The sequence below is a fragment of the Pocillopora verrucosa genome, chromosome 10, assembly GCF_036669915.1.
Source record: "Pocillopora verrucosa isolate sample1 chromosome 10, ASM3666991v2, whole genome shotgun sequence".
In the NCBI taxonomy this organism is placed as follows: Eukaryota; Metazoa; Cnidaria; class Anthozoa; order Scleractinia; family Pocilloporidae; genus Pocillopora; species Pocillopora verrucosa.
The window spans coordinates 14,357,737-14,381,002 of NC_089321.1; the positions used below are offsets into that span (position 1 = coordinate 14,357,737).

Here is a 23,266-nt window from a genome sequence, read left to right on the forward strand (position 1 = left end):
CTTTCGCCGTATTCTGCCTATTTTGGCGTCCTTTCTAACTTTCTTGCGCGATTTTCTGGACTCGCTTCAATCGCGTCATTACCTTCTCCCTCGCCCTTCCATTACGTAATGGCCAAGATGGTGCCCGTGGTACAGTTGGCCGCGCATGCTTAAAGTAGCACCTTGTACGGTCGTATGGTCGTACAACCAAATTTTTTCGGCTTGATGAGTTACTACTATTTCGTATTATTTTGTATAATTTCCCGCCCCCTCCCTCCCTCATATTCCAAATAGAGTTAAAGTGCACCTTTCATAGTCTTTACAATTACTAAAACCAAACAAATAAGCAAACAAACAGACAATAAATACAGCATGAGATAACAGAGACATGTATTAAAGTTCGTTGTACTCTGGCAGCCCTAACAGTTCTTAACATGATTTTTGACCACAAGAATTTCATACCTTTGGTTTGGGATGACCTTAAACTAAAACTCAGCGTATGAATTTTTTAGGTCTCCCGGCTGATTTTATTTTATCATGATTTACACTCATGGCACATGTGAGACATTGAATGCGTATAACGTGATATAATTAAGACATAAGAACAAGAACGTGACTGCAAGTAGCGCTCATGAGAGCGTCTACAGTTTTCATTTTCTCTCAGCCCTTTTCCGGAATGTTTACTGTTATTCTTTGCCCTACGACAACTCATATAAAAACTGTGGCCGATACGAAAAAACAAAAATCATTAACTGTTCCAATGTATTAAAATTGTTGAGGCAAGATGGAATGGAAAATTACTTTTCCTTACAGACTTTGATGATAAAATCGTCTTTTTGTATCCATCCCCACAATGACCATAGTGCTATTAACTTTCTCCAAAACTTGTCAGAAAACTGTTTATTGAGTCACAAAATGCCAAATCACAAAAAGAAACAAAATAGAAGATTGCAATGTAATTATCGTGTAAGCGTCAAATGCAATTACAACAGTTACGCTCCTCAGACCTCTTCCCCGTTCGTGCCTTCGAAGTGTTTTGTCAACTGCTGACCGTGTTAACTGCGGAGCCTATGCACCAGTTTCTCGTGTTACGCGCTATAATGCTCCGCATTGCTAAGGTAACTCACACTGCCCTCTTCGAGACCTTCTGAGATACGGTTTGGTTGTCAGACATCTTCACGAAAGACTTTGAGACTGAAACCCGCAAATACAAGAATAAACGAGAATTTGCATTATCTTTCAAGGTAAGTTTGTTGAATAAATTTATTTGAGGAACTGATTTAATTTGCCGATAAACATCTAACATTACATCACAGGCAAAGAAATTCTGTACAGATATGCTATGCAACGCGTCACGAGAGTCTCACAAGCATATGCCGCCTGTCATGTATTCTTTAGTATCTTTCGATACGTCGAAAAAATCTGGTTTACATTTGTTCAGGTCTTCACTAGTTGTCGCCGTTACGAATTAAACAACACCGGTTAAAATAGCAGCTATATTATAGTTCGATACGCGATCCACGTTTGGAGAAGTTTGAGCAGATTTTGCAGGTGAAAATAGTCCGGAGTAATATATTATTATCGATATCGATAGAAAGATCTATTTTCGCTCGTCATCAAGAAGAAATACTTTTTAACGGAGTGTGGACAGTTTTAGGCTCTTTCCGAAACAATTTTGTCAGCGAATCTTTATTCGATAATTTGTCGTAAGATGTTTGTTCTTTCTAAAAGAATTCTCGCGTCCTGCTTTTTCCAAGAATCCTCGCGTCCCATTGTCCATACCAGCTTTGTTTAATTAAAGACTGACAGATAAGTTTTCCAACAAAAGGCAGCAGATGACTAAAATATTGATCAAAACTAAGCTGTTATGGTCACAAAAATAGCCTGTTTGCATAATTTAGAAGAAAAAATAAGAGTACTTTGAAAGCGAAGTCCTTGCGACCTTTTCTCGATAACCGCGTTGATAACGACTGACAAAATATAAGGTTAATGACAAAAGCCGGCGGATCACCAAAATATTGAATAGTACTTAGCTGATAGGGTCACAAAAATTTAAGCTTGTTTTTTATAATTTGATAGAAAATCTAAGAGCACTCTTAAAGCGAGCTGATGTTCCAAGAATCCTCGCGTCCCAGCTTTTCTGGAGATTCCACTGACAGATAAAAGTTACCAAGCCAACGGATTACCAAAATATTGACAATGAACATCTTAGGGTCACAAAAATAACCTGCTTGAATAATTTGAAAGTAAAACTAAGCGCAACTTTAAAGTCAACTATATAAAGAACAAAACACAGAGTACTCTGAGTTTTGACGACCGAATTGATTAAAATCAAATACGAGATTTTAAGGCAAGTTTGCGCGACTTTTTAGATAGAGACATTTCTAGAAGAACAACAGAAAGCTATAGATATGTTTTTCGAAGGTTACGTCGTCTCCTTTTCGTTACCAACTGGCTATGGCAATATATTAAGCCGCGCCAGGGATGGATCGCCTCTCTTTTCTAGAAGAAACTACTCACTATATTTATTGTGCCACCTGTTAAAGCTCTCATGGAAGATCAGGTGCATCATCTGAATGGTCTTGGGCCAAGAGGATTGTCCGCCTTCAACTTTCGGTCTCTTTAAGAACGGTGCCGCGAAGCTAATGAATTAAAGCTAGTCATGTTTCCTGCAGCGATCCTTTCGACTAAGAAATATGTTTGCGCGTTTGAGAAATATAGGCTCGTTATAGCTTAAAGCATCTGCAGAAAAAGATGCTGAGTACAATGAAGCTATTTGATACAGAGGACTGATTCATTAAACTTTGTAATGAGACGGACCATTGTTTATCGCCAGGGGGGATGGCGGGACGGGAGGATTTTGATTGTGTCATAATAAAGTTTACCCCTCCCGAAAGGCTCTGTAAGGTTTTAATGAACCCCCCTCATTGACAGGCAATTATCAATAGTCCCCTCTTAATAGTTTCCAAGGAAAGACTGATACCCCTTCGTTCCGTCTGAAAACTTTGTGTTTCCCATAAAATCCTCTCACTCCCCCTTCCCTTTTATTCAAATTAGAGTCAAACTGCACCTTTAATGGTCTTATACCACCTGACCTTTAAAAGCGATCGACACAAACCCTCTATATATCCACAATCTTGAAGGATGTCTCGTCTTTCATATCGGTGTATATCCACAGTCGTGTAGGACTTCTTGTCTTTCATATCGGTGTATAATCACAATCGTGTAGGATTTCTTGTCTTTCATATCGCTGCATGTCCACAATCGTGGAAGATTTCTTGTATTTTATATCGTTTCCTTCATGTATGGTTTTCGCTGCCTATTAACCTGAAGGCGGGGTAATACAATGTAGGGCGGGAGTCGTGGGGCAGAGGAACACAAAAGAATGGAAGGCGGAAGAACGCGGTACAAGAGGTGGGAGGCTGTGACCAACTCCCGGTCTCTTCCTCCCCTTCTCCCCGGTCTCTTCCCCCCCTTCTCCCTCCCCCCCCTCCCCCGCTAGACACTAATTCTAAGCTGTATCGAATTCAACCATGCATGCAATCAAGGCGTTAACGCATTTGTTGAACTGAAAGCTTCAATCACTTCGTGTTGGACACAGCATTTTCAAACGGTAAGTGATCGAACAACGTGATCATATTCGTCCGATCAGCGTTAAATAAGCGTAGAATCAGTAGTCTTTTCGTATATCATTTGAAAATCAGATAACAAAGCACGAACTACTACTGGCATGACAAAACTTTCCGAGTATTACCCACTTTAACGGCAACCAGCCAACAAAGTGTTTCCTTTTTAAAAGAAAGAGCTGAAGACTAGTTTTGAAATACTGAAAGTACTACACACTGCAACTAGCTGGATGTTTACCTTTACTCTTTTATATTCCGCGATTACGGACGACGCTGAAGACTTATATTCGAATAAGAGTGGTTGAAATCACGGTATAAATGAAATATTAGCCAAATTACATGCGAAAAGCGAATACAATCGGCGGAGGCTCCCAGTACGATTGGCAAGATAAAACAGCCTATGGAAGATTTAGTAGCAGACAACTGAGCAACTGTGTTATTTACCCTCCAGGGTAAACCACATCGTTGATCCCTAGCCGACGCACATAATATACACAAAGTATGCCTACTAAGGTGCAAACCACATACAATTCGAGTATTTGATTGCATTCTTCTCTTAAATGTAGTGAACACGCTCGACGGAAATGTTTAATAGAATATATATGACTCTCCTTTGAAGTGCCATGCTTGGTACGATTTCCGAGAATAAGTGATGCATGTTGATCTTTTGTTGAATAATTCTTTCGTTTCCACTGGTTTTGATTCTGCAATGGTTTTGGAATAAAGTTACGTCGTAAAGCTACAAAAAACTCTCTTTGACAAAAGGGGGCCTTTTTATCAAAGTGGGTTAAGTGAACGAAAATGTTTCAGCGCTTGCTCAAAGTTATAAACTGTTACTATGATATTCGAAGCAGAAAGTACATGAATATTTGATCAGTACTCACGCACCGTAAAATATATTCAATTTGCTCTAGATCCTTGATAATATTCGTAGTCGAACTGAAGGGTAGAAGCTTTAAGTGAAGTGAATTGCTCAATCTTTTTATACGACGAATTATATGGATCGGGTCTCATGTTGTCACTTTTCGAATTTAAGATTTTGTAGACAACCATATGATTCAATATGGCGAAAATATTCCCTTTCAAACACAAGGTCAAGCTAGCTTGAAGCCATGAATATATCACATAAACAAATCGCAAAGCGAAAAAAATATTTACAGGTGTCCTCTGGTAACTGATGTATACACTTTTTGCCGAGGAAACTGAAACAGCGTATTATTATTTTGACAATGCTTACTAAATTATTTTAATTACTCTTTTATCTATCATGGTTTGTTCAATTTACACTTGCTTTGTTTTCTTCCTCTTTTTACTAATAAATATTATCTTATTTCAGACTTTGTTATCAAGAATGGCACAGGAAGGGACCCCAGAGAAAAGGTCCGGTTCCTCGGCATCTGAAGTTAGTCAGATTATATTTGGTGAAAAACACTTGGAGTATCAGTTGAACCAGTTTGTCAGTTCCGGTGGCCAGACAGTTAATATCCTCCTGAGTGGAAAGACAGGAGTTGGCAAGTCTTATTTGACAAATGCGCTCCTTGGAGAAAGCCTTGCAGTAGAAGGATATGACATCGACCCACAAACTGATAACGTAAGCTCCTTTGATATTGACAGTTACTCAACCTTTTAAACTATTAAGAGGTGATTTCATTAACGGGTTACTGTGTATTACTTGAAGATAGCAAAAGCAATAATGTGTCGCGTCCTTCTCAGCAGCAGCATGTCTAAACTCCCGCTTTTTTATTTTCTTCCGAAGAGTCCCATCTTTGATACTCGAAATCAAGAACAAATTATTGAATGCATTTATGGGTATTAGGTAGAAAGTTATCCAAAGAATACGAAAAAACCAGTTTCCAGTCTCTCTTAGTACAGACGGGGCTTTCCTTTGAATAAAACTTTTTCATGCATTTTTCTCCTGCAACTGAGGTAACATACCAAGACATATCATAATGAAATCATTGTTAGAATTGATTGTTGTATTAATCATCTGTTTCATGTCCCTCAGGTAACTGCTTTCGAGGTTGTCAAAAACGGTGTAAGTATCACAGTTTTCGACACTCCAGGACTTGCAGACGCAACCGGCAATGATGAAGAATACTTGCGGAAAATCAATGAGAAAGTAACCCACTTCGACCTGTTTCTGTTTTGCACTGAGATGACCAGTCGGAGATTCCGCACCGACGACTTGGAAACAATAAAGAAGCTTACAGAAGCCTTGGGGGAGAAACTTTGGGAACATGCTCTGGTGGTTTTAACCTTTGCCAACGAAGTCTCACTATTGCCAGCCAAAAAGAAAGATAACGTATCTGAAGTAACCTTTTTCAATAACCGCTTTTTAGCTTTCAAGAAAGCCATAAACAAACATTTGGTTGCTATCGGAGTACCTGAGATAACAGTGACTAATCTGCCATTTACGCCAGCCGGGGAGTTGGATGATCCAAGACTTCCAGATAGAGAAGACTGGTTAACAGCATTTTGGATCGCAGCTTTCAAACGTATCAACAGGAACGCAAAAGCTGCTTTCCTAATGGCAAATGTCGACCGTATTTTACTTTCTTCCACCTTTGGTGAGGGAAACGAAGAAAGCAGAGTAAGGAAAGATGGCAATGTTGTCAATCTTGGCCAGTCCAGTAACGTATCCATGGAAGAAAGTAATGCAATGAAAGAATTCAGAGCAAAATTGAAAAAGAGCGACTTTGACAAAAGATTGAGCGGCTGTTTGGAGAAAACTGAGACATTTGATGAACCTGAAGAGGAGTGCCTTACATCAACTGGCCAAGATGCAAAGGTGTCAGGTCCCTCCATCAATGTGGATGAAACGTACTCTGAAGAACTCATTAAGGAGATGTTGGGCGATGTACCAGTGCAATTCGTCGATGAGCTGGCCGGTGATAAGTTTGATAGAAAGTACCAAACATTCTTCGGCCGACTAACAAAGTACTTTAAGAAGTCTTACCCAACTTCCTGACCCATTTTAGCTTCAAAGGTGTGACCAGAAGGCGTGTAGAAATGATTAGATGGTGACCTAAAGGGTGAAAAAGAAAAACTGTGTGCCATTAAAAATATCAGCCAGTTAGACTATGAACGTATAATCTATTAACAAGAATGAACTCTGTATCCTTAAAAGGTTCATGCTACGATTCGGAAATCAAACGTGCTGTAGAATAAAGGTTCAGATAGATTGCATGTTATATGTAGGCTCGCTAGAGGTCCAAGCGATTTTTTGTTACAAGATAAGACGAGTTTCAAGCATCTGCATATAAAGTTGTTGAGTACAATGAAGCGATTTGATTCAGAGGACCGATGAATTAAACTTTGAAAAATTTCATTTGTGATTTGTCTTTAATTGGTGTTCTTAGTAACACCATCAAAAGGAAAGGATTAGAGTTTTTATTTCCGTGCCTGAATTTTACCAGAAGAGACGGACAAAAGTATTTACCAGGCGTGTGTGAACTTTGAAAGGAGAAAGCCTGGTCCGAATCCTTCTTTGTTTAATGTCCTCATTATACAGTTCTGAAGAGCAGACAAGGCCAGCTTGAATCTGTTTATTCTCTGTCCCTACTTGCGCGTGTTTACTATCAAGCTTCTAATCTCTATGAGACCGACCATTATTTATCGCCTGGGGCGGAATAGCGAAATGGGAGGATTTTGGTTGTGTCATAAGAGAGTTCTCCCCCTCCCCCGAAAGGCTCTGCAGAGTACTGATACTTTACTATCGCTGTATGTCCACAATCGTATAGGATTTCTTTTATTTTATATCGTTTCGTTGATGTATGGTTTTAGCTGCCTATTCACCCGAAGGCGGGGGTAATAAAATAAAGGGCGGGATTCGGGAGGCAGAGCAACACAAAAGTACGGGAGCGGGAGGCAGAGCAACACAAAAGTACGGGAGGCTTTGCCCAACCCTCAGTCTCTTTCCCCCCCTTCCCCTTCCCTCCCCCCCCCCCCCCCGACACTAATTCTAAGCTGCAACGAATTCAACCGTGCATGGAATCAAGGCGTTAACGCATCTGTCGAACTGAAAGCTTCAATCACTTCGCGTTGGCCACAGCAGTTTCAAAACGGTAAGTGACCGAGTAACGTGATCATTTTCATCCAATCGGCGTTAAATCAGCGTAAAATCAGTAGTATTTTCGTATACCATTTGAAAATCAGATAATAAAGCCCGAACTCCGACTAGCATGGGAAACCTTTCGAGTATAACCAATTAAACGGCAGCCAGTCATCAACGTGTTTCCTAAAAGAAAGAGCAGAAGACTAGTTTTACAATACTGAAAGTGCCACACACTGCAACTAGCAGGATGTTTACCTTCACTCTTTTACATTCCGCGATTTCGGACGACGCTGAAGACTTATACTGGAATAACAGTGGTTGAAATCACGGCATATATAAAATCTTAGCTTAGTTACACATCCTTAGCAGTATAATCATGTACGAAAAGCGAATACAATCGGTGGAGGGTTCCAGTACGATTGACAAGATAAAACAGCCCATGGAAGATTTAGCAAAGGAAAGCTCTGCAAATATGCAATTTACCCTCCGGGGTAAACCACACAGTTGATCTTTAACCGAATCACTTATAATATACACAAATCATGCCTGCTTAGCCGCAAACCACACACAGTTCGAGTATTTGATTGCATTCTTCTCTTAAATGTAGTAAACACGCTCAACGGAAATGTTTAGTAGTAGATATGAATCTCCTTCGAAGTGCCATACTTGGTGCGATTTCCGAGGGTAAGTGATGCACGTTGATCTTTAGTTGAATACTTCTTTTGTTTCCACTGGTTTTGATTCTGCAATGGCTTTGGAATAAAGTTTCGTCGTAAAGCTACGGAAAACCCTTTTTGATAAAAGTGGGCCTTATTATCAAAGTGGGTTAAGTGAACGTAAATGTTTCAGTGCTTGCTCAAAGTTATAAACTGCTATAATGATAGTCGAAGCAGAAAGTACATGAAAATTCAATCAGTACTCACGCACCGTGAAATACATTCAATTTGCTATGTGATAATATTCATAGTCGAACTGAAGGGTAGAAGCTTTGAGTGATGTGAATCGTTCAATATTTATGTACGACGAATTATATGGATCAGGTCTCATATTTTCACTTTTCGAGCTTCAGATTTTGCAGACAACCAAATCATTCCATATGGCGAAATTATTCTCTTTGAAACACAAGGTCAAGCGAGCTTGAAGCCATGAATATATCACATAAACAAATCGCAAAGCGAAAATAATATTTAAAGGTGTCCTCTGGTAACCGATGTAATGCTTACTAAATTTTTCTTACTACTTCTCAATCTATCATGGATTGGTCCATTTATACATGATTTGTTTTCTTCCTCTTTACAAAAATAAATATTATTTTATTTCAGACTTTGTTATCAAGAATGGCACAGGAAGGGACCCCCGAAGTTTGTCAGATTATATTTGGTGCAAAAAACTTGGAGTATCAGATCGAACAGTTTGTCAGTTCCGGTGGCCAGACAGCTAATATCCTTCTAAGTGGCAAGACAGGAGTTGGCAAGTCTTATTTGACAAATGCACTCATTGGAGAAAGCCTTGCGGTAGAAGGATTTGACATCAACCCACAAACTAACGACGTAAGCCACTTTAATATTGACATTTACTTTACCTTTTAAACTAATATATAGATTAAGCCAAGCCTAAAAGTGGAGTTACTGTTAGTTTATTTTCCAGCCCTTCACTATAATTAAAACTGTAACAAAACTCTTCAGCACTGGCTGTGGAAGAGTCTCCTCAAGGGGATTTAGGGACCAGTCCGGGAGGTGGAGAGGGAAGAGTTGACGAGGTCTGGAAACTGGGGACGACGTTCTCACAAATTGCAAAGCGATCAACACGCATAGCATGTTAGTGAGCGGTGTCTTCAAGCAACTGAGAACCTTTGTTGTTGCTTCTGATTTTTGATAAAATTTTCGAAGATAGGGAATGTTTTCGTCTTCAGGTAAAGTCTATGATGTCAGCGTCAGTTGAAATTATATTCTATTGAACGTGACTTATAATTTCGGTGCGGGAAAATGAGTCGAAATTGAAAGAAATTAACGACAGTAAACTACTTCGCGTTAATTAAGACATTACTAGTCGACCGAAGAGTGTACACTTGAGAACACTGTGAGTCAGTAAAACAGTGCGCCAGAATCGTATGGGCTTCTCTTAAATCTTCTCTTGAAGTTGCCAGGTACGACTGCTTGCCCCAACGTTTTTCCCTAACGTTTCAACCTCCTCTGTTTATAGCGTAGAAAATTTAAAAGAAAAGTAATTTCCAACTCGTGTTTGAACTTTTATTTTTCTAAACCTTTTCTCTTTTGGCTATTCTTGTTCAATGACTGTCCTCTGGCTGGATATACACGGCGTTGAGAAGTTTTAAATGGTATTTTCTCATGTTTGCAAATAATTGAATTTACTGGAAGGTGGAGTTTTGCAACATGTTAACATGAAACGCAACTATAAACTTTATTGATATGTAAAAGGTTTTCATTTGAGTATCTACTGGTAGGTCTTTGTATTACATTTCAACCCAACCATATTCCACAACTTTTAAACACTATTTCAAATGATTTGTTATAAATTAAATGGAAAATGTGTGGCGTATACACCATGTTTGAAATGACATGTCCATAATACGCTAACAGGATTGAGGAGAGTGTATGTGGGAATAGGCTCTCTTGTCTGTATCATTTATTTGCTTATCACTCCTGTTGGCAATGTTTTGATGAGGTTGGGCTGTCAGGGCGAAGGAACTGAGGATTTTAGTAGGCAGTGCCTTTTTTCAAACCTGGAAACTATAATTGTGAAAGCCATACTTGTGCTTGGTAACTCATTCTTATTCCAATAAACTGGTTTTAAGAAGGATACAATATTTTATTACATAAATTTAATGTATAGACTGTGCACAAAACTTTTATTTGACTATACTTTTATAACCAATACCAATCCCTACACACAATAAAATGTTAGGAGGATCAGAGAAAAAAAATAATGTGCCATACTTCTGCAAGATTTCATGAAATTGTTTAAATTACATGAATATTTACTGATATGAGGGGATCTGAGAATATTCAAAAGAAAAGAAAATTTGGTTGAAGAATTAGAATTCAGCATGGGCCAGATAAACACGATTCTTAGAAAAAGGAATATTTACTAATGAAAAAGCTAAGCAAACTTTTTTACAACACCTGCCTGTACCTGTACAGCACATAGTAAAGTCATTTGAAGTAGGCATAATCCTGGTTTTATATGTTCAAAACACACACAAATGCAGATTTCTTATAAACCTCTATTTCGAGCCTACAATGTCTTCGAAATTTTTATGCACACCTCAAAAAGAGAACAAACAAATTTCAAGTTTCTATTTACTCAGTCTAGTTTAGTGAGGTAAAATTGAGTCAAACATTAACATGACGACAGGTTCAAGAAATTTTCACAACTAATTTATGAGGTTAGCCTATCTGGAACAATCACCTTCATGTACAAATTAGATTAGGTTTGTACTGATAATGCACAAAAGAACTATCTTTGGTAAAAGAGCAGGCTTTCCTTTTTTCATTTAAAGAAATACTCCTGCTATCATCCTCCACAAGCTTGGGGGAAAGTGACAGAATGAGACTGATAGTGACTATGTTATTTGAATAGATATCCAGAGGAGGATAAAAAGTAAGATGTGGTCTGCATAACTCTCTTAGTGTAAGTTTTTAACTTATAAGTTAAGGCATTTATATCCTTGCTTTTTGCATCATGTTGATGCCAATTAACTAACTTTCATGCATCAAAATACAAAAAATGTTCTCTTCATTTATGTGCCCTAAAACATTGCAGGGGAGGAGGCAGGTCATAGCAAAAACATGAATTAATAAGGGATCAAGGATCCCCTATTAATTTCAGTCCTAATTAAAGGAGGATCCTCGCTTTTCCAGATCCCCACCCTTTAGAACTCACATATCTTGTGACCAATTCTTTATATCAATGTAAGAAACACATACATTAATGAAAGCTTGAGCAAGAGTATTTAATGCAATCTAAATAATAATATTGCATGTTACAATGTGGTAACTTACACAGCAAAATTATATAATCACACAATTCCAAACAAAGGAAGTCAGGTTATTGACTCACCTGCTTCAACTTTTGAGGGCTTAAGGTACAAGGAAATAGATATGGTAAACAGTAACAATTATTACAAGGTTGAAAGTTTGAAAGCTAAAAGATAAACATTACAATCATCAGACCCTATGCATCCTGGCAAAAAAACGGCCAATTACCACCCTAACTTCTCCTAAACATTCATGCTTATAGGAAATCATTCATTTTTGTCACTAGATGGTACTCTACTTACAATAGTTCTACTGACACAAATGCATTTTTCTAAAGTTATCTCATGGTGTATGACCGTACAGGTCATGTGGAAGGTTCCTGCATGGGAACTAACATTCCAATTACCTCAGCAAACTGTAATCATCAGAACTGCAAGCCAAGGTGTATCTACCAAGTGCTTAAGTTTCCAAATTAGTCACCTAATTGTAACAGTGGAGTTCACTCCTTTTTGAGGCTATCTTCAGCTTGATCATCCTGTTACATATGAAAACATTTGCATATTCAAATAATTACCTGAATCAAAAGTTATAATTTATTTAATAACCAGCTACCTTTAATTGTGCTCCAGAAATGGTAAATGGTATTGAAAAGAAAGGAAGATTAAGTTCTTGAAACATTCTATGTTAAATGAAACTTTGTTATGAATGTTAATTGTGACAGCAACAAAAACATCTGTGAAGCTACAATAACAATAAGCTTTCTGGGTAAACAAACCATAATGAAGCATGATATGAATAAATTTAATCTCACCCAGTTTGAATGTAGAATCCAAAATCTAATTAACTTACTGGTGAATAGGAAAAAGCTCAATGGGTTTTTCCTTCTTCTGTCATTCTAAATATCACAAATCGATCATGCCACCACTTCAGTGTGATATTTTATAATGTGTACTTTTTCTTATGGTCATCTATTTTAGTATCTATCTTTTACCAGCTGATATCTGAGAAGAATCAAGTCCACACTGGTAATTTGACACATTACAGACAAACTCTACAACTGATTAACTTTTATTTGATTAAAAACATGGGCATTAGAGGAAATTAGCTAACACAATTCAAGCTTCCCTTCTTAAGTATTCTGTGATATTTTTTATCTTTTGGTAAAGTTTACAGTTTCCATCATTTCACTGTCTTCTGTTTATTCATTTGTTTGCTTTCCTAACAATCACAAATGTGAGGGGCATATGAAAAGTGTACAGTTAATAACACTTTAATCCCTGAGAGTGACTAACATCTAATTTCTCTTTTCAATATCACCCCTGAATCAAGCATTAAGGTCATGAGAATAAAAGAATGATAATAAACTGAAGAACATCTTGATTGTTAAAAAAATTCTCCTTGCCAGCACATTAATTATAAAATGTATAGAGTACAGTATGGAGACTATGCACTGATGTTAGGGTGTAAAGGGTTTAAGACATCATGCAATCAGTTTTATCTATGTAGAGTATTGCTTGAATAAATGATTGTGGTAAGTGAAAGTGCATATTAAACATCATTCTATGGTCTTCTACTCTTCCCCCTTTATTGGACGGTGCCATGTGTACAAAAAATTGAAGTTCAGTGCTTAACCCTTTAACTCCCAAGATCTCTAGGTTAATTCTCCTGATCGTCTGCCAAATGATTCTCATTATGTTAGTGTGGAGAATTTGGTATCAGATCAATTAGTAATCCCATAATTGATATATTCTTTCTTTATTTGCATCACTTGTCTGCATGGCTCCAAATATCAACAAAGAACAACAGTCACACCAAAAAATCTTTTTAAAGACACCTCTACAATGGTGGGTACACACAACTGACATGTATGAGTGAAGCATGTGAAGCATTAAGGTATAATTGTCAATTTACTTTTCATTACTTGCCAACAACTTATTTCTATCAGCTTTGAAAATTTCTGTATCCCCATTTTTACAGAAAAGCATTTTCCATGAACATTTAAACACTGAAGATAAGCTACCAGCAACAGGTTTTTCCACTGTAAGTATTTCATAACATCAGATTCTCATCACATTTTTTTGTTACATTTGAAAGCATAAGAATATTTTAAGTGACTTAGACAGAATTTTCTCCTCACACTATCAGTACAGTAAGAAGCAGACAAGTAATGAGAATAAAGAAAAATATCAATTAGGGGATTACTGGTTGATCCAATTCCAAATTCTCAGAACTAGCATCACATTAATAATTAATGTTATGTTAGTGACAAATATTGTAGGGCAGATAGTATGGAGAATTACTAATGAAATCTTGGGAGTTAAAGGGCTAAGACACTCAGTAATCATATGTACCAGAAAGAAGAAGAAATATAACATTATGCTCCAGTAAAGTGTTCTTATGTGGTATATAGTTTCAAACTCATTGAAATTAAGTTGACTTCATGATTCAGATTTTAGTTAAAGAAATATGTAACATCTCTTTACAAGGATGAAAAGGGAATGCCATTCCTGAATTTTAAAATAGTAAATGCCAAAAACTCAAAGCTGAATTTACAAAAACTACTGAAATATGGCATATCAGTTCAGTGAAATTATAATTATTAGCTGGCTCACAGAGATATAAAAGAGGCTTTGTGAAAAAAAACCAGGGCAATAAAATTAAAGATTCAGAAGAAGCATATAACATTAATTAATTTACTGATGTTCTCACCTGAATTCTGTACGGATACTGATATTCAGTATTTATCTTCTCACACTTGAATTAAAATAAAAAATTTAAATATCTGCAGGCAGATTAAGGAGGAAATTAAGGGAGTAGATATATGTTACACAAAAAGAAATTGTTACCATCAAATAGAGCAGAAGCATATTACCTACATATCTATGCTTCTGAATACAGCTATAATAAGAATTTTTTTTAAGCAATTATCGACATTTAGAAACTGGGTGTAATATACTGTCATAAAAATTTTATTCTAACCTTCCTCCTTAAGGGCGCCTTGTGTATCAAGTATATCAAGTTCAGTACCTCCAGGGGTATAAGCCGGCCTTTTGGAGCTACAAAATAATAAAATAATTAATAAAGTATGCTATGCCAATTTATCGAGAGGCAATGAAGTATAGTTCCCTGAAATCGAATGGAAAGTTTAAAATGTGCTTGACTTGTGCTACATATACGTATTAATCGTTCTTAATTACTGATGAAATTCCTTGGGTTTGACTCAATTAATTCAAGGGAAAACATCTAGGCAGGTTAGAGAAATGGTTCACGAATTGTGGAAAACGTGTTAACAGAACTTCCCAAAATTATAGAGCCGATACGAATTTATCGTTCATTAGCACTTATGAAATTCCGAGATTGTACCTCAATGAATTCAGCAGAAAATATCCAGGAAGGTTACAGAAACGGACTCCTAAAAACTGCTCTTGAATTCGAAAACTGTAGCAATTATTTACGCCAACCATATGCATGTGCTTACCAGCGTGCTCTCCAGTTGCCAGAACCCCGTTTAATTACATGATCACAGCTCGGACGCTTCTTGCAAAAAGTGACGACAATCAATTTTAGAGATCGGTTCTTCAGTTTCTAGCATTAGGAGAACATTATCGTATCGCATGTGTAATGTGATTGTGTGAGCCTCAGTTACTGTCAACTTACTTTTATTGTAAACATTGGTACAACCAGAATTCCTCAAAACAAGAACGATAACCACACAACGTCGAGCCTGCCATGTGTCCCTGCATAACGCATGCGTAAGACCTATAACCGCAGACCTGATATGTTTACAGCATGCATGCTCATCATAACCCGAGCATTTAGTACGCCTCGAGATGGTGAGCAAAGGGAAAGTGGCTTCATGTATTGTGAGACAAACCATTTTCTGAAGTTCGAACGAATCGAGTAGAGAGCATGAAAACATAGCACTGAAAAGTACCATGACCAAACAATGAAATTCAGTCATCCCGCAGAAGGACTAACTCCAGTTGGCCCGTGAGTTTGATCGCACCGCACATTTGCTCTCAGTAATTTAATTGTCAGATGTTTGACGGGTTCTCACATGATAATATAGTCAAAATCAAATTACCGCGCATACTTAATGTAAACATGAACATCGCTGACTCAATCTCATTATGTATCAACTTTAGGAAAGGCCAATAATTCGTTTTTCGGGTAAAACAAAACTTCGACAAAGCGCGATTTTTTAAAAAATGAATAGAGTAAATCTTGCTATAGCTAACTGAAGAGAGAAAGAGGTAAAAAACTTGCTCACGCCGTTCGCTATCATTTGAAAACTCTGGGCAAAACAAAATCCGTAAGATAACTTCCTTTCCCTTAACACCACGTCTCCAAAGGATTGGATAAGAAATAACTTGATGAATTCGAACACTTTGAAATGTGATTCAAGAGATGAACCGGCGCGAGGATTTTTAGGTGATGAAGGCCGAGACGTGATTTGAATCATAAACTGAACTAGTATCAAACGACGACTGTTGAAAAAAGGTCTGAATTTTTCTGGTCCTTAGAGTAAGAGAAAACCTAGATAAGACATGACTTACCTCCTCTTCTTTCTCGGATTCTTTGTAGTCCGTTTTGTTGATGACCTCTTTTCAGTCTGTTTTCAGGAGCGTCTCTGTAAAGATATTCGCCTTTTTACTGATGCCTTTTCTTGTCTTCTTTTGCTTTCCTCTCGCCGTATTCTGCCCATTTTGGCGTCCTTTCTATCTTTCATGTGCGTTTTTCTCGAATCTCTTTCCGCCTATTACTTCTTGCCTTCTTTGATCGCTTTGTCTCTTTCTCTTCAGTTTATTTTCACTCAAAACTCTCTCTCCACTCACTTGAATTAGAACAATTTCCTTTGGTTGACAAAGCTCTGCCGGTATTGTTGCTCTGCCCACGTGAAGCCCTCGTGTGGTGCCTAACCGTGTGTCCCCGGTGCACTGCACTAAAGTACTCGAATATGAGCACTTCATTGTCATCTGCTGGTGTCTCCTAGCGCACACTAATGGGGTATCCAAGTTACGCACGCAATCGTGCCTGCGAATTACCTTCTCCTTCGCCCTTCCATTACGTAATGGCCAAGATAGTGCCCGCAGTACAGTTGGCGCGCATGCTAAAACTAGCGCCTTGTACGGACGCCCGTACAGTCGTAAGTCCAGACTCTATCGGCTTGATGGGTTACTGTGTATTACTTGTAGATAGGAAAAGGAATAATATTTCGCGTCCTTCTCGGCTTGTCTAAATTCCATCTGTACCCATTTTCTTCCGGAAAGTCCCATCTTTGATACTTGAAATCAAGAAAGAATTATGGAATGTTTCTATAGGTATTAGGTAAAAAATTACTCGAAGAATAAGAAAAAACCAGTTTCCAAGGTCTCTTAGACAGACAGGGCTTTCCTACGAATAAAACGTTTTCATGTAATTTTCTCCCGCAACTGAGGTAACATACCAAGACATATCATAATGAAATCTCTGTTAGAGTTAAATGTAGTATTAATTTCCTGTTTTATGTCCTTTAGGTAAATGCTTACGAGGTTGTCAAAAACGGCGTGACTATCACAGTGTTCGACACTCCAGGACTTGCAGATGCAACCGGCAATGATGAAGAATATCTGCGTAAAATCAAGGAGAAAGTAACCCACTTCGACCTGTTTCTGTACTGCATTGAGATGACCACTAAGCGATTCCGCACCGACGACTTGGAAACGATAAAGAAGCTTACAGAAGCCTTGGGGGAGAAACTTTGGGAACATGCTCTGGTGGTTTTAACCTTCGCCAACGAAGTCCCTCTATCTCCAACCAAGAAGACGGCTGACGTACCTGAAGTAACCGTTTTCAATGACCGCTTCTTAGCTTTCAAGAGAACGATAAAGAAACATTTGTTTGATATAGGAGTAGCTGAAATGACAGTGACTAATCTGCCATTTACGCCAGCCGGAGAGTTGGATGACCCAAGACTTCCAGATAGAGAAGACTGGTTGACAGCATTTTGGATCGCAGCTTTCAAACGTATCAACAGGAACGCAAAAGCTGCTTTCCTGATGGCAAATGTCGATCGTATTTTATTTTCCTCCACCATTGGTGAGGGAAACGAAGAAAGCAAAGTAAGGGAGGATGGCAACGTTGTCAATCTTAGCCAGAAATTATCCATCGAAGAAAATAATGCAATTGCAGAATTCAGAGCAAAATTGAAAGAGAACGCCTTTGACAAAGAGTTGAGCCGCTGTTTGAAGAAAACTGAGACGTTCGATGAACCTGAAGAAGAGTGTCCCACATCACCTGGTCAAGGTGCAAAGGTGTCAGGCCCCTCCATCAAGGTGGACGAAACGTGCTCTGAAGGCCTTTTTAAGGACATGTTTGGCGATGTAACAGGGAACCTCATCGGTGCGCTGACCGGTGCTAAGTTTGGTAGAAAGTACCAAACATTCTTCGGCTGGTTTACGAAGTATTTTAAGAAGTTTTTCCCAACTTCTCGACCCACTTTAGCTTTAAAGGATAGGCCAGAGAGCAAGAAGGAATGATCACCAAAAGAGTGAAAAGAGGTAAACCGTGTGCCATTGAGAATATCAACCACTTAGATTTTGAACATATAATCTATCAACGAGAATGAACTTTGTATACTTAAAAGGTTCATGCCATATTTCTGAAAACAAATGCACTGTAGAAAAAAGGGTCGGATAGGTTGCATGTTATATGTAGGATCGTTAGAGGTCCAAGCGTTTTTTTGTTACAAGATAAGCCGAGTTTCAAGCATCTGCATATAAAGTTGCTGAGTACAATGAAGCTATTTGATTCAGATTTAGAAGACCGATTCATTAAACTTTGGAAAATGTCATTTGTGATTTGTCTTTAATTAGTGTTTTTAGTAACACCATCAAAAGGAAAGGATTATAGAGTTTCTGTCTCCGTGCCTGAATTTTACAGGAAAGTGAAAGTATTCACCAGGTGTTTGTGAACTTTGATAGGAGAAAGCCTTGTCAGAGTACTTCGTTGTTTAATTTCCTCATTATGCAGTTCTGAAGAGCAAACAAGGCCCGATTGAATCTGTTTATTCTATGTGCCAACTTGTGCCTGTTTCCTATCATGCTTCTAGCTTCTGTGAGACCGACCATTACTTATCGCCCGAGGGGATGAGAGGAAAGAAGGATTTTCGTTGTGTCATGATAGAATTTATCTGATCCCCCCACAAAGGCTTTGTAGGGTTCTAATGAATCCCACTCATTGATAGGCAATTTTCATATGTCCACAATCGTGTAGGATTTCTCGTCTTTCATATCGGTCCTTAACCGCAATCACGTGGGATTTCTTGTCTTCATGTTCACGATCGTGTAGGATTTTTTTTTGATATCGTTTCCTTGATTTATGGTTTTAAGCCGCCTATAGACCTGACGGCGGGGGAAATACAATGGAAGGCGGGAGTCGGGAGGCAGAGGAACACAAAAGTACAGGAGGCGAGAGAACGTAGTACGTGAGTGGGAGGCTGTGACCAACTCTCAGTCCCTCCCCCCGCTAGACACTAATTCTAAGCTGCATCAAATTTAATCAAGTATGCAATCAAGGTGTTTACGCATTGTTGAACTGAAAGCTTGATGTATGGTTTTAGCTGCCTATTAAACCTGAAGGCGGGGGTAATACAATGGAGGGCGGGAGTCGGGAGGCAGAGGAACACAAAAGTACGGGAGGAGAACGTAGTACAAAAAGTGGGAGGCTGTGGCCAACTCCCAGTCTTTTTCCCCCCTTCCCCTTCCTCCTGAAAGCTTCAGTCACTTCGTGTTGGACACAGCATTTTCAAAATGGTAAATGATCGAATAACGTGATCATTCACGTCCAATCGGCGTCAAATCAGTGTAGAATCAGTAGTATTTTCGTATACCATTTCAAAGTCAGATAACAAAGCCCGAACGCCGACTGGCATGACAATACCTTCCAAGTATCACTCAGTTTAACGACCAGCAGTCATCAACGTGTTTTATTGAAGAAAGAACCGAAGACTAGTTTTACAATACTGAAAGTACTACACACTGCAACTAGCAGGATGTTTACCTCCACTCTTTTATATTCCGCGACTACGGACGACGCTGAAGACTTATATTCGAATAACAGCGATTGAAACCACGGCATAAATGAAATCTTAGATAAATTACACATCCTTAGAAGTATAATCACCTACGAAAAGCGAATACAATCGGCAGAGGGCTCCGGTACGACTGGCAAGATAAAACAGCCCACGGAAGATTTCGTAGCAGACAACTGTGCAACTGTGTAGTCAACCCTCCAGGGTAAACCACTCACTTGATCCCTAACCGACGCGCTAATGATATACACAAAGCATGCCTATCAAGCTGTAAACCACATACAATTCGAGTATTTGATTGCATGCTTCACTTAAATGCAGTGAACACGCTCAACGGAAATGTTAATAGTGGATATGAATCTCTTTTGAAATGCCATACTTGGTACGATTTCCGAGAATAAGCACATGTTGATCTTTCGTGGAATACTAATTTTGTTTCCACTGGCTTTGATTCTGCAATGACCTTGCACTATACTTATGTCGTAAAGCTACGGAAAACCCTCTTTGACAAAGGTTGTCCTTCTTATCAACGCGGGTTTAGTGAACGAAAATGTTTCAGTACTTGCTCAAATTTATAAACTGCTACTATGATAGTCGAGGCAGAAAGTACACGAAAATTCGATCAGTACTCACGCACAGTGAAATATAATCAAATTACTCTGAGATAATATTCATAGTCGAACTGAAGGGTAGAAGCTTTGAGTGATGTGAATCTTTCAATCTTTATATACGACGAATTACTTCGATCGGGTCTCCTGTTGTCACTTTTTGAGCTTCAGATTTTGCAGACCAAATTATTCAGTATGGCGAAATTATTTTCTTTGAAACACAAGGTCAAGCTGGCTTGAAGCCATGAATATCACATAAACAAATAGCAAAGCAATAAAGCCATTTGATAAAGAAGACCGATTTATTAAACTATGAACAATGTAATTCGTGATTTGTCTTTAATTTGTGTTATCAATAACAGCCATAACCCCATCAGAAGAAAATGATTATAGAGTTTTTGTTTCCGTACCTGAATGTTACGAGAAAAGATGGACAAGAGTATTTACCAAGCGTTTGTGAACTTTAATGGGAGAAAGCCTTCTCCGAGTCCTTTGTTGTTTAATCACCTCATTATACAGTTCTGAAGAGCAAACAAAGCCCGCTTGAATCTATGTATTCTCTGTGCCTACTTGTGCCTGTTTCCTATCAAGCTTCTAGCTTCTAGAACATTATTTATCGCTGGGGGGACTGGGGGGAAGGGAGGATTTTGGTTGTGTCATAATAAAATTTTCCTGATTTTATCCCCCCTCCCCATAGGCTCTGTAGGGTTTTAATGAACCCCCCTCATCAACAGGCAATTGTCTATAGTCCCCCTTCATAGTTTTCAAGGAAAGACTGATACCCCCTCCGTTCCCTCTTAAAAGTTTGTGTTCCTCCTAAAATCCTCCCATTCCTCCCCCCCCCCTCTTACTTCAACTAGAGTCAAACCATACCTTCCACGGTCTTTACATGTACTAAAAATAAGCAAAAACAAACAAACAACAAGTTTAGCATGAGATAAAAGAGACATGTATTAAAGTTCGTTGTATTTTGGCTGCTCTAACAGTTCTTAGCATGATCTTTGACCGGAAGAATTACACACCTTTGGGTTGGGATGACCTTATAGTAGAACTTGACGTATGAATTTGTCAAGTCTCCCGGGTGATTTTTGTTATCACTGACTCACACTTATAGCACACGTGAGACATTGAATGCGTACAACGTGATATAATCAAGACACAAGTACAAGAACGTGACTGCAAGTAGCGCTCACGAGAGCGTTTAATGTTTTCAGTGTTCATTTTTCTCTTAGCCTTTTCCCGGAATGTTTGCTGTTATCCTTTGCCCCGCAACAACTCATATAGAAACTAAAGCCGATACGAAAAGTAAAGCCTTGTGGAGGCAAGATGGAATAGAAAATTACTTTTCCTTATAGACCATGATGATAGAATCGTCATTTTTGTATCCATCCCTACAATGACCATAGTACTATTAATTGTCTCCAAAACTTGCTGAAAAACTGTTTATCGAGTCGAAAATACCATAGGACAAAAAGAAAGAAAATAGAAGATGCAGTGCAATGATTGTGCAAGCGTCAAATTCAATCACAACAGTTATGCCTTCCCAGACCTCTTTCCCGTTCTTCGCCTTCGAAGTGTTTTGTCAACTGCTGACCGCGTTAACTGCGGAGCCTGTGTATTAGTTTCTCGTGTTACGAATTATAATGCACCGCTTCGTTAAGGTAACTCACACAGCCCTCTTCGAGACCGTCTGAGATACCAGTGTGGTTGTCAAACATCTTCACGTAAGACTTTGAGACTGAAACCCGCAAATACGAGAATAAACGAGAATTTGCATTATCTTTCAAGGTAAGTTAGTTGAATTAATTTATTTGAGCAACTGATTTGCCGATCAACATCTAATAGAAGAGTACATCACAAGCATTCAGCGTGGCTAAAGAAATTCTGCAAAGATAAGCTATGCAACGCGTCACGAGAGTCTCACAAGCAAATGGCGTCTGTCGTGTATTCTTTAGTATCCCTCTATACGTCGAAAAATTCGGTTTATATTTGTTCAGGTCTTCACTAGTTGTCGCCGTTTCGAATTAAACAACACTGGTTAAAATAGCAGCTTTATTAGAATACGATACGCGATCCACGCTTGAAGAAGTTCGAGCCGATTTTGCAGGCCAAAATGGAGTAATATATTGTTATCGATATCAGTAACACGAACTACTTTCGCTTGTCACCAAAAAGAAATAGTTTTTAACGGGGTTTGGACAGTTTCCAAACTTATTCCGAGACATTTTTCGACGAATCTTTGTGAGATAATTTGTTGTAAGATGTTTGTTCTTTTTCCAAGAATCCTCGCGTCTTTTTCTCGATACCAGCGTTGTTTAATAAACGACTGACTGATAAGTTTGTCAACAAAAGGTAAAAGATGACCAAAATATTGACCAAAACTCAGCTTCTTATGGTCACAAAAATAGCCTGTTTGTATAATTTAAAAGAAAAAACTAGGTCAAATAGCCTGTTTGTACAATTTAAAAGAAGAACTAAGAGTACTTTAAAAGCGAAGTAAGATTCCAAGAACCTCGCGTCTCTTTCTCGATGACCGCGTTGTTTGATAACGACTGACAAAAATAAGGTTAATAACAATATCCCACAGATTATCAAAAAGTAATATATTGTTCTCGATATCAGTAACACTAACTACTTTCGCTCGTCACCAAAAAGAAATAGTTTTTAACGGGGTTTGGACAGTTTCCAAACTTATTCCGAGACATTTTTCGACGAATCTTTGTGAGATAATTTGTTGTAAGATGTTTGTTCTTTTTCCAAGAATCCTCGCGTCTTTTTCTCGATACCAGCGTTGTTTAATAAACGACTGACTGATAAGTTTGTCAACAAAAGGTAAAAGATGATATTGACCATATATTGAACTTCCAAGAATGCTCGCTTCCCGGCTTCTCTCGAGAACAGCCTTACACGATTTCACAACTGACAGATAT

General features: G+C 38.4%; 2 protein-coding genes and 1 long non-coding RNA gene across 7 annotated transcripts; 2 read left to right on the forward strand and 1 right to left on the reverse strand.

Moving 5' to 3' along the window:
* Positions 1–1,097: 1,097 nt before the first annotated feature.
* Positions 1,098–6,903, forward strand: LOC131773005 (uncharacterized). Of its 2 annotated transcripts, none has more exons than XM_059088973.2 (3): positions 1,098–1,223; positions 4,942–5,196; positions 5,611–6,903. In XM_059088973.2, the coding sequence occupies exons 2-3, from the start codon at positions 4,957–4,959 to the stop codon at positions 6,571–6,573; spliced, it is 1,203 nt and encodes a 400-aa protein (XP_058944956.2). In that variant the 5' UTR covers positions 1,098–1,223; positions 4,942–4,956; the 3' UTR covers positions 6,574–6,903. The 2 variants fall into 2 exon arrangements, with proteins under 2 accessions (XP_058944956.2, XP_066029488.1); XM_066173391.1 differs by lacking the exon at positions 1,098–1,223 and adding an exon at positions 3,501–3,592.
* A 674-nt stretch (positions 6,904–7,577) lies between these two features.
* Positions 7,578–18,489, forward strand: LOC131773003 (GTPase Era). Its single transcript, XM_059088971.2, has 3 exons — positions 7,578–7,669; positions 8,982–9,209; positions 17,174–18,489. The coding sequence occupies exons 2-3, from the start codon at positions 8,997–8,999 to the stop codon at positions 18,173–18,175; spliced, it is 1,215 nt and encodes a 404-aa protein (XP_058944954.2). The 5' UTR covers positions 7,578–7,669; positions 8,982–8,996; the 3' UTR covers positions 18,176–18,489.
* Positions 11,612–15,385, reverse strand: LOC136283864 (uncharacterized). 4 transcript variants are annotated; one of them, XR_010718969.1, is made up of 3 exons: positions 15,315–15,378; positions 15,136–15,194; positions 11,612–14,713 (listed from the first exon to the last, which is right to left on the reverse strand). It is a non-coding gene; the product is annotated as an uncharacterized lncRNA (long non-coding RNA). The 4 variants fall into 4 exon arrangements; XR_010718970.1 differs by lacking the exon at positions 15,315–15,378 and having other exon boundaries at positions 11,612–12,192; positions 12,507–14,713; positions 15,136–15,295; XR_010718968.1 differs by lacking the exon at positions 15,136–15,194 and having other exon boundaries at positions 15,315–15,385.
* Positions 18,490–23,266: the final 4,777 nt, after the last annotated feature.

Bases quoted from the DNA above. Each gene is read 5' to 3' on its own strand.
- LOC131773005 (XM_059088973.2), top strand. From the start codon at position 4,957: ATGGCACAGGAAGGGACCCCAGAGAAAAGGTCCGGTTCCTCGGCATCT. The intron at 5,197-5,610 runs GTAAGCTCCTTT...CATGTCCCTCAG, and splicing joins TCGACCCACAAACTGATAAC to GTAACTGCTTTCGAGGTTGT.
- LOC131773003 (XM_059088971.2), top strand. From the start codon at position 8,997: ATGGCACAGGAAGGGACCCCCGAAGTTTGTCAGATTATATTTGGTGCA. The intron at 9,210-17,173 runs GTAAGCCACTTT...TATGTCCTTTAG, and splicing joins TCAACCCACAAACTAACGAC to GTAAATGCTTACGAGGTTGT.